Genomic DNA, 11,781 nt, shown 5'->3' on the forward strand with positions numbered 1-11,781 from the left:
CAGCTAGAGGTTGGGATAAATATTAAAAGAATCTGACCTACTTTCGTCAGTGTAACCGGTATACATACACCCAAAATTTTAGTTTTGAAAATTAATATTGGCATGTAACCGGTATACATACACCCATGAGTAATCAACAAATAAGTATGTACGTATTTTCAAAAAAAAAATAAAAAAACAACAAATAAGTATGGGATGCCGGTACGGGGTATGACTTGAATTTAGGAGTACCCATTCTTAGGAGATTAAGCTCTACAAAACATGTGCTGAGACGACATGTTGTTCTGGCTGCATATGAATGCATGTTTGGACCAACAATATTCGATGTCTGCATGTGTATGTTAGTCTTTGACTTAAGCTTGGGGATCATTAATTACGTCATATAAAGAATATTCAGCCCCTTTTCAGGCAATTGTTGAGACTTGAGAAAATCTCGATAAGAGATTTGAAATAAAAAGGTTTTGTGACCAAAGAAATTGTGCGTTGCCTAATACTCTTGGTGCTGATGGCATATTAATTGTATCGTTTTGAAAAATTTGATAAATGCATGCTAATTAAATTCGACGTTTACTTTTCATGCATGGTCTATGTAATTTTTTTATCAACTCTTATAGTTGAACACTCCTAAACTTCATACACTTATACACCACTTTATTTTTTTTCCTTATCTCTCTCTTCGTACCACATCATCAATACATCATATATATCATATCAGTCTCTTTATTTCTATCTCTCTCAAGGTGTGTCCATCTTATATTGATGAATTGAACATGTATTAGAGCATTAGAAACACGAGAAGCTTAAAAACTATGGTAGAAGATATGAAGAAAGGTCAACCACAAGTCAACATCTTGGATCAGAAGAAAAGGATGTCACTCAGAAGCTCAAGATTAGCCTCATCAGACTTTGTAAAGATCGTCAGACTCAGAAGACCCCATTAGACTTGGAAGGTCACCATCCGATTTGGAAGACCCCTAGAATTAGAAGATCACGAGGGACACAGACTCCACGTCAGATTTGTCGTCTTCTATAGTTGTCTCTATCAAGGATCTGAATACAATTTTGTCTTTTTCTGACCACGTATAGAAACAGACAAATAACTTCAAGCACAAAGAGAATGAACGGATAATTCCAGTTTCAGCAAATGAATTTCAAATGACTATTCAACGAGATTATCCATATTAGGCAATGACCAAACATCCTTGATTTGAAGCTTTTCAATGATCTTAATGCGCTGACACTCTTCTCCAACGTCTCTCGAATCACTGCCTATAAAAGGAGCTGAAGATCTATAGAAGATTAAAAAGACTCTACTATTTTACTATGTCATTACTCTGTCAAAATCAAATAGCGCAAAAACAATTAGAAATTTATTATCAAAGTTTGTATCTTAGAAATGCTAAAGTCTTAAGAGTATGTTCAACATTGTTCAGTTTACACCTCTGATTGTATATTAAGTGTAAGAATAAATTTGTTTACTTGTAATCAAATAGAAGTCTCTTGCTTGTGAAGCTTGAGCACTAGAACTCTCTTTCAGTTGTGATTGAACATTGGAAGTCTCTAGCATGTGTGCTTGATTATTAGAAGTCTCTTGGAAGTGTCCTTGAGCAATTGGAAGTCTCTTGTAGTTGTGCTTTAGAAGTGAAAATCTCTTTCAATAGTGATTGAAAGTCTCTTGATGTGACCTCATTTGGAAGTCTCTTGCAAGTGTGCTTGAGTATTTGAAAGTCTCTTGGAAGAGTCCTTGAGCAATTGTACTCTAGTAAGATTATAGTGAAATCTCTTAGAAGTGCAAGGGAACTGGATTACTCCCGTGTTGTGGAGGAACCAGTATAAATTGTTTGTGTATGCTATCTCTCTCTCTCTCTCTCTCTCTCTCTCTCTCTCTCTCTCTCTGAGTCGGACTCTGAACCCATCAGATTTTGACCAATGTTAACACTTAGAAAAAGAATCAGAAAAAGTCAACACAATTCAACCCATCTTCTTGTGTTTTTCTCACATTCGCTCGCCAATATGGAATAACCGTCATCTTTAGCAACCATAAAGTCAAGACATTCACGACCAAACAAACCTTCTCAAACGTTGGGAATGTCAACATCCAGGACTCCTAGCGCTTTTGAAGTACAACTGATATTAAGACGTGAGATTCTAGTAGTAATGACAACGTATTTCATTAGACATCATATTGACATGGAGATACATGACATCATGTATTATGTCTCCAAACAACTATTTACCGATGTTTTTGGTAAATAAGGCGCGTGTTTTAAGTTTATTACTTGAAGGATCAAAATAGAAATCATAGGACACATTGTGCAATGTTTTTTCAAAAAATGTTCATCATGTTCTTAAGATGAAACATGAAAAAGATGAAGATCAATGTTTAATTCTACATAATTAAACAAGTTTGTAGAACTTTCGAAAGGAAACTTAAACTTCAAATATGAAAGTAAAAAGATTTAAAAGAAATAAATTTGTATTGCATTAATAAAAATGGTTCATCAAATCAATGTACATACATTCATGTTACTCTTTTCTCTATGTGACTTAGATAATTCGAGTGTAAGAATTCTGATAATGATTTGTGACCCCTATTTCCTATGAAAAACTTCTATATATACATAAGTAAAATAACTGAAAAAACCAACGGTCCTAAACTACACATCTTCGAGATACTTGACTTGTTTCCACGTGTCCTGGACCCTTGATCTTGCCTCTTCAAAGGAAATTTGAACTCCATTTAGTAGAACTCAAGTACTCTGAACATGTTAACATCTACCATACCTTGTCGAACGCAGTTCCCTCAAGTTTAAACTGAAATAAACTTATCTTCGACTAAACAAATTGCCTGTCAAAAACACGCATTAAAACACAGGCTAACAAATTACCCGCCAAAAATGTCATTTATGTGTTTGTCTCTTGAAGCCTCAAGGAGAATTGAAGTAATGGATCATGAGCGATGCTTGAACGACAACGCATATACTTAGCCATCACGAACAAAGTCTTTCTACTCACAGTGCTAGCTGGGTCAAGTTTGATTCAAATGATTAATTTTAAATGACGTGAAATATATATATATATATATATATATATATATATATATATATATATATATATATATATATATAAGTCAAGAATACATAGAAAAAAATTTTTGAACCGATTTTTTATTTTGAAAAAATTGAACCAATTTAAGTGGTTTGAATTGAATTTTTGGGTTCATGATATTTGATTTGGTTCCTACACCCATATACGGGGAAGGAAACCTCATACCTCATAATCTGAAAGCCAAATACGAAAGCCTTAGCACATATGCTTACAACGAATTAAGGCTTGAAAATATGAGATTATTAAGCAACTTAACACATAATAAGCTTGATTTGTACTTCAAACCATGTGATAATAAATATCTTCTTACACCTTGTCCCCCATATTCAGCTCTTACCATCAAGTGTATAAATATAAATGAATAATAATTCGTACTCTATAGCAATCCTATCATATTTTCATCATTGCCATGGTTCATCTAAAAATTCACATCATCTTTCTATTTTTAGCCACATTCAGCATCTTGTTTGAAACTTCAAATGCTGCCTCTATCAATGTGGTTAGCTTTGGTGCAAAACCTGATGGCACACAAGATTCAACCAAACCTTTTCTAAGTGCATGGTCTTTAGCATGCAAATCAAATGAAGCATCCACAATTTATGTTCCTCAAGGAAGTTTCTTGTTAAAACAAGTGACATTTTGGGGTCCTTGTTTGAACAAGATTGATTTTAAAATTGATGGTACTATAGTTGCACCTTCAAAATATGAGTCACTTGGTAATTCTGGATATTGGATCTTGTTTATGAAGGTTAATTGGGTTTCAATTTATGGTGGGACTATTGATGGAAAAGGTGCTGGTTATTGGCGTTGTAGAAAAGCTGGAAGGAGTTGTCCTGCTGCAGCAAGGGTATGTGTATCCATGTTTGAGTATTATATGTTCAATTTTTATAGATGGATAAGGTAAAAGTTTTACGCTGTCAATAAATCACAACTATTCATCCCTCGAAAAAAAAATCACAACTATTCATATTTGTAAATTTAAAAGTAGTTATGATTAAAGTCTAATGTTTTAAATAATCAATTAATTAGGACTGATTGCGAGTATAAAACATAATTGCATGATTGTGTATATCATCTTTTATTACTTTGTTTAGAATTTCATCATTGACCCGTACTATGCATCTCAAGATTTTTCAATTTATCATTTTGGGGGACAACATCTTTGATAATTTCAATGACTAAATTAATAATTGAGTTAAATAAGTAAATGATTCTCTTAAATATACCAATATTTGATTTTAGCCACTAAAATATTTCTTAGGTTTTTGTCCTTTCAAAAAATTTCATCCATGAAATTAGTCCCTACACCATCCGGTCACTAATATAAGCAAAAGTTTGATTTTTAGATTCATTCATTAAATGACGTATGTAGACTTGATTATAGCTACATACGTCATTTAATGAATGAATCTAAAAATCAAATTTTTGCTTATATTAGTGACCGGAGGGTGTACTTTTTAGTTAACTCATGTCTAACCTTCATATTTTTAATGAAATTTTTCATAAACGGATAGAAAATTATGACAAAATTTTCGAAAAAAAAAGATTTTTTTTAACAAAACATTAATTTAATATGAATTTTTTAGCACCAAAAACATAAAAATTTATATTTAATTCATGTTTTGTTAAAAAAATCTATTTTTTTGGGGAGAGATTGTCATAATATTCTACCCATTTCTAGAAAATTTCATTAAAAATATGAAGGTTATACATGAGTTGACTAAAAAGTAATTTCATGGATGGAAGATTTTGGAGGGACCAAAAGCCTAAAGAATATTTTAGGAGGATTAAAATCAAATGTTGGTGTATTTAGGGGAACCATTTACTTATTTAACCCTTCATAACTTGCTTAAAGTTCAAACTAAGAAAGAGTGGAATTACATTTAGGTTCTTAAAATTGTAGTGTTGTCATGTTAATATTTATTTAAAATTAAGAAATTTATATAAAAAAAAAATTAGTCTTTAAAATTGTAGATTGTTTGTCATTTAATCACTTGCGTTACTCTGAATTTTATAACTAACAAATATGAAGACTAATTTGACATTTCATATACAAAAATAATTTCATGAACAAATTTGAGTTAAAGGATTTACTTTTATGTACTAATTTGAAATATTTGCTAACAAAGTAACATTTGAACTAAAATCACAAACAATTTACAATTTTAAAATATTTTTGTTGAAAGACCAATTTACCAGCGTGCTACTTCATATACATAAACTTGAGGGTCTATGAAATATGAAATTATTATGTCATACATAGTTTGTCATCACATAAATAGAACCTTTTAGAGATAGTAATTATGTGTAGTATTCTCAATTTATTATTATTATTGGACTAACGATTATTATGTGAAAGTGCAGTCTATATCATTCAGTTGGTCCAAAAATGTATTGGTTAGTGGATTAACATCATTAAACAGCAAGGCAATACACATTGCCGTGGACCATTGCAAAAATGTTGTGATAAAAGATGTGAAAATTAGAGCTCCTAGTAGAAGTCCCAACACAGACGGAATAAATGTGCAATTTTCAACTGGAGTTACTATAAGCCATTCCACTATAATGACTGGTGATGATTGTATATCAATAAATCAGGGTACAACTCATGTGTGGATTGATCGTATTGCTTGTGGCCCTGGTCATGGCATTAGGTAACAATTCATTTTTTACCATCACCTTTAAATTTAGATTATTTTTTTATTTTTACTTATTTGGCTTTATGGATATTTGTCTACCTCAAATGAAATTATCATGAATGAATTTACATCATGGCTTTTCCTAGTTTTATTAAAAAAATAAAAACTTTCCCTTTTCCCTCAATATAGGGATTAACGATAGTATTACTTCTTTAAGGCTAAATTAATTATTTACTGTAAAACTAATTAAGAAAATCAAAAGAATTTTTAAAATCTCATAAATAGTTTATTTGAAAACTTAAGGCCCAAAATTCTATGAATTAATATTAGCTTATTGCTGTTCTCCATATGTTTTTGTTCATTCACGTCATAATATCCGAGCGTGAGTTAACGCACGCAGGTGCATTTTCAACGTGAGTTAATTCATGTTGATATATTTTTCAGCGTGAGTTAACTCACGTTGGACGGGAATGAGCAAAAACATATGGGAGAAGAAATGCTGACAACACACACTTTTCAACACATTTTCTTTGATTAGTTAACATTCACATGAGGCTCGTCAAATTTATATGGGACTCACATGATTTTGTGGGATCCACGTGAATTTTAACCAATCATACAGAGTGTATTGAAAAGTGTGTTGCTAGCATTCCTTTTTCAATATTAACTTCCATCATATACATATAATAAACATGTACTTATGAGTGAAGTCAGTCTAGCAGAAGACACTAGACTTTAACAACGCGGCAAAACAATATTTCAATTCTAGCTGACAGAATGATACTTACATTTAGTGTATGACATACCTTAGGATTATTCCAATGGAGAGAATCTCCTTGAAAATCCCAAAAAGTAAAATAGTAAAGTAACTACTATCCTTTTTAAATGTATGAATCCATAAATTAATAAATCCTTCAATTTTGTTGGTCTTTAATTGCAGCATTGGAAGTTTGGGCAGCGATTCAAATGAGGCAGGAGTTGAGAACGTGACAGTGACTGATTCAGTATTTACCAAAACACAAAATGGGGTTAGGATAAAATCATGGGCAAAACCAAACAAGGGATATGCAAGAGATATTGATTTTAGGAACCTCATCATGCAAAATGTCTACAATCCCATCATTATTGATCAAAGATACTGCACCAAAAGTGATTGTCCTCACCAGGTTATTTCTCTACATATTACTAATAGCAATTACTACATTTCACCTACTTAGGATGATAAAATACTTTTTATTTTATTATTTGATTAGAAGAAGCCATTTTTGCAAAGTATTTGCTGTGAGTACAATATCTAAAACTAGGGTTTATGTCTTGAAAATGCTCTCAAGGGGTTATTTATAGCCTTTTTTGGGATTTGTTTTCCGTGACTTAAGCCCAAGTAACATGGTCCTTAAGTCACGTTCAGAGCGTTCTAGATGCTTCTTGAAACCTTCTGAGGCGGCGCACTTAGGGGGACGCGCCTAGGGTTGCCGAAGCCCTTCTAGAGGGGTGTTGTGTCCTTAATTAGATATTGACGGTCCACATCCCCCAAGCACGAGTCTTGGGACGAGGCGAAGTAATTAATTATGAGAATATTGGTTCATGCATTTAACTTAGATGAATCCTTAGGTAAGTATAGCTTAGACGATATTTGTTGGGATATTTGATGTGGTTGGATGTGGGTTCGAAGTCGACATCCCCCACTTATCAAAATTAGGATAGCTCACCGTAATTTAGTCGAGCTAACCTCAATTACTACACAAAACTTTGCATGTGTGCATTAGTACAAGGAGTACTCTCTTACAAGATTTAAAGTAAAAGATTACATATTTATTTTCAATTCAATAATATTTGTTTGTAAAAAAATATTTGTTTGTAAAAGATTACATATTATTAAACATAACTTTTATTTATTGTTTGTAAAAAAATATTTGTACACAGAGTTCTGGAGTGAAGATAAGCAGTGTATCATATGAACACATAAAGGGAACTTCAGCAAGTCCAGTAGCTATCAAATTTGATTGCAGTAAAAGCAACCCATGTTGGGGTCTCAAATTGCAAGATATAAACCTCATTTATCCAAAAGGATCTCAAACTTCATCTTGTAGAAATGCTGGAGGAAATACCATTGGAGTAGTCATTCCAAAAAGTTGCCTTTGAATAAAAACTTCTAAATTAAAAAAAAAAATTGATTATAACTGTAAATTATCATTCTTAATAATTTCTTTGCATTATTGTGAATAACATGAATATTGTTCTTTTCCTTAAAAAAAAAAATTAATATTGTTCTTTTGTAACAAAAAAAAGTATTGTTTTCTAGAGGAAACTTGTGTGACTTGAGTTCCTCATCAAGAACTTACAGAATTCATCATTATTGAATTGAATATATATCTTCATATACTAGTATTATAGTTCTTTCACTCCAATTCATGTACTGTTATACAAAAATAAGTTGTCCTTCGATACTACAATTTTTTTTGTTATTATGTTATTACTAATCTATCTCATGTGTTGTATTTTAATAATTCTATATCTTGTAAAACTTTTTTTTAGAGGATTTATATTTTGTAAAACTATTTCCAAAGTAGTATTTCGCAAATCGTCTCTAATTTTGTAGAATGATTTGATTCAAGCTTTTAGAATGTGGCATTGTGATCCTTATATTTGCCAAGATATTCTACTCAAAACTAGTGTATTTTCTTATATATTTCAAATTAGTTTAGGATGTCACACATTTAGTCCCCTCTTGGAAGAGAGATTTTGGCTCATTCCTTGAGGACTCAACCCACTATGTTTGCAAAAGCCTATAGTCTTCTAAACAATTCAACTTAGTTAAATAAAGCATTGTTTAGAAACATGAGTATTGTCAATCCTCATGAGAAAATCCGTTCAATTGAATGTTGCTGCTATTGGCCAATTACAGAAGTGTGGTTCTATGTTTTGATACATAACACTAACTAAAGCCTTAAATCAAGTTTGCTGCATGATAAGGAAGAACACCCCATACATCTCAATTACTTGGAACATAAGCTATCAAAGCTCTAGCTAGTTTTTAGTTAGCAAAACTGTCAAAACTACTTCCCTTGATTATAGCAAAGTTAGTTATCATCCTGAGATAGAGTTCTTATTAGCTTATCATACTTTCATAGGATCTCTAAGTTGTTGCAATTGCTTCATTCTCAAGTCATCAAGAAAACTATGCTTCACGCTTCTATCTCTAATACCACCCATCAGTGGAACTTCTGATGAGAGGTTTTCTCACCCAGAATTAACTCTGGTGAATGCTGAACATCTTATGGTTTCAACATTGTACTTTAGCCCATGTTCACTTTTTTGTTCATTATTTTATCTAAATTCTCGTATTGTTTTTTTTTAATGCAGTTGAGTATTTTGAGTTTATGTCGTGATGTAAAAGTGCACACAATTTATGTTGGATTAATTTTGGTCAAATTTGTTACATGGTCAAAATTCATTAGCTTTAAGTTAAAATCAGAGATTTTTATTTCAAACCTGAACCAGTTAACTTATTGATGAGCAGGTTGATTTAGATTGTCACTGTCATGAAACATAATTTATTTTTAACCATAAGATGGAATTTAAAGATGTAAATTCTAGTTCACAACAATTTTTAAACATTGTGACTAAATTCAAAGACAATAACTAAACTGAAACAATTCTAGATTCAATAAAAAAATTATTCAATTACATCCAATAAACTGAAAACACACTCAAATTGTTTCAACAGATGGAATTTGCAAATTTAAAATCATTAACACGTTTACCAAACCAAACTATTTCAAATTTGTTCCAAGTTTGAACCCAAACACTCAGATTGGCTCTTTGGGTTAACCAATCTAGTAATATCAATCTACTATTCTCAATGTAATCAAAATTATTTAATATCTATATAATAATGTACCATACTTGTATCATATACCAGATAATGTGACAGTTTCTTATCATAAACCGTAAATAACAATACATATTCTTAGATTGTTACTTGTTTTATCAACCAATCCAACAATATTCTGGCTAGAGTAAACTCTAATTTACCTGCACGAATTTTTTTTAACACCAAAGCAAGAGGAAATGATAATCATTTGTGTCTCACTTTACAATCATGACAAATTGTGAATGACAATAACAAATGGCCAAAAATGAAACATAGGGAAAAGGGAAATAACAAAGACTGAACACTTCAGGTAGGAGTTTACAATTTTTGTACCAACTTGCTTAAGGTTTTGAAGGCGAAACGTGTAAAACATTATGGCAGGAGAATTAACAATCACCTGCAAAACTCCTATACTATGTGATCAATATTTACATACCTATCAGACAGCCAATAGAGAGATAATCTATTAAAAAAAAAAATCTTCATACACCTGCAGACAATGGATGGCAATATCATGAAAGAATGATAGCAAGAGCTAGCAGACAATCATCAAAGCAGTGATAGCCATCTATTATATACAGTATATCCAGTATGACAATCTAGGATGTTTGCCGAATTATAATATCTCTTTCTACTTGTGCCAACTATTTCTTGAACACAAGTCTTATACATACAAACCAATAATTCCTTAAGCCAAAACTCAACGGATAATATTGAATACAAATTTTTTATAACTAGTTAGTTTGATCAAAGTTTAGGAAAGTAGTTAAAGAAAAAGAAGCTAGTTTATTACCTCTCTGATATTGACAGCTCAATGGAAATTATTTCCGTCTTCGACATGATAGATAGCCAAACTACTTAGAAAAGGCGATGAAGAGCAGTTTGCAGATCTATCCAGAATTAGACGAAAATATGCTTAAACATTACTAATGTAAATATCATGTACAGAGGCTCAAACATTCATGTTTCACATTACAGCATGGTTTTCATGTCAAAAACAGAACTTTTATTGAACCAATGTACAAATAAAAAGTTTCCGAAGTACTTTTGTTAGGAGACAGCTATTCTCTAAAGGAAAATGTTAACCAATGCCCCCGGGGCACTAGTTAATGGAGCAAATATAGTAGCTTTTGTATTGGAAGCTTTTGTACCGGTTAACAGGACCCTTCTCTAAATTATATGTGAGATTTCTATTAGGACATGAGTTGAAGCCTTGAGAGCATAAAATTTTTATTCAAATTTCTCTATCAATATAGTGAAATTAATCAACCAGATCTTAATCAAGCTTTAAGGCTTCCCAGACCCCACAAATACAAATGATTAGAATAGGTGCCTAGGGATATCCTTATAAAAATGCTAACAACACTCTTTTGGACACACTATTAAAAACATCATTTGTGATTGGTTCATCTTAAAATCAAATTAGCTGATTCCTAAATTACAACCCAAATGGACTAATCACAAACAATATGTTGCTAACATTGTTTATCCTTATAACGACAACAAAGCTCTTTTTCCACTAGATCAAATCGGCTAAATGGACCAATCAACAACATAAAATGCTGTCGCTCTATAAAAACATAAAATGCTGTCAAGTATTGGGTCAAGAGATATGCCATTTACCTCTAAATCTCTCTTAATGGTTTGACTTATAGTTTTCCTTGGTTGTCCTCTATCTAAATCTATTGGACTATCTATCTGGACAATCCTCCTTATAAGTGCTTCTTCAAGTTTAACTACACATGCACAAACCACCTAAGCAGAAACTCTTACAAACTTTAATAATATAATATAACTCACATTCACATAAAATGAGACCTTAGAAGCTTAGGTATGGATGCCATTTTATAGTTTGACAAAATGGCATGAATACTGGATCAGATATATGCAGAAAACGACAACAGACACTATGACGATCCCTTGTTCTGAAGATAAATCATTATTGACTATTGTTTATCCCTAAATTGTGTTGGGTGTGAAGTGTATTGAGTTAGGCCAAAGTAGTTTTTATAAGGCTTACCTAATCCTTACCCCTTGAGCTAGCTTTTAGCGTTGGGTTAGGCCTAACCTAAATTCTAAAACATGATATCAAGACCTCTCTGACCAAATCGTTTAGAGGTTGATCCTTGTTGCCTACATTCTAATAATAAAAGTTCAATT

The 11,781-nt window shown here is 31.8% G+C and overlaps 1 protein-coding gene across 1 annotated transcript; it reads left to right on the top strand.

Annotated features, from left to right (window-relative positions):
• Nucleotides 1–3,394: 3,394 nt before the first annotated feature.
• LOC146946543 (polygalacturonase-like) lies at nucleotides 3,395–8,129 on the top strand. Its single transcript, XM_085744570.1, has 4 exons — nucleotides 3,395–3,955; nucleotides 5,473–5,762; nucleotides 6,688–6,913; nucleotides 7,671–8,129. The coding sequence occupies exons 1-4, from the start codon at nucleotides 3,518–3,520 to the stop codon at nucleotides 7,887–7,889; spliced, it is 1,173 nt and encodes a 390-aa protein (XP_085600696.1). The 5' UTR covers nucleotides 3,395–3,517; the 3' UTR covers nucleotides 7,890–8,129.
• The last annotated feature ends 3,652 nt before the right edge of the window (nucleotides 8,130–11,781 follow it).

Source organism: Medicago sativa, chromosome 2 (assembly GCF_051527215.1).
Source record: "Medicago sativa cultivar Bolivia chromosome 2, Bolivia_mono, whole genome shotgun sequence".
Lineage (NCBI taxonomy): Eukaryota > Viridiplantae > Streptophyta > Magnoliopsida > Fabales > Fabaceae > Medicago > Medicago sativa.

Bases quoted from the DNA above. Each gene is read 5' to 3' on its own strand.
- LOC146946543 (XM_085744570.1), top strand. From the start codon at position 3,518: ATGGTTCATCTAAAAATTCACATCATCTTTCTATTTTTAGCCACATTC. The intron at 5,763-6,687 runs GTAACAATTCAT...CTTTAATTGCAG, and splicing joins GGCCCTGGTCATGGCATTAG to CATTGGAAGTTTGGGCAGCG. The intron at 6,914-7,670 runs GTTATTTCTCTA...ATTTGTACACAG, and splicing joins AAAGTGATTGTCCTCACCAG to AGTTCTGGAGTGAAGATAAG.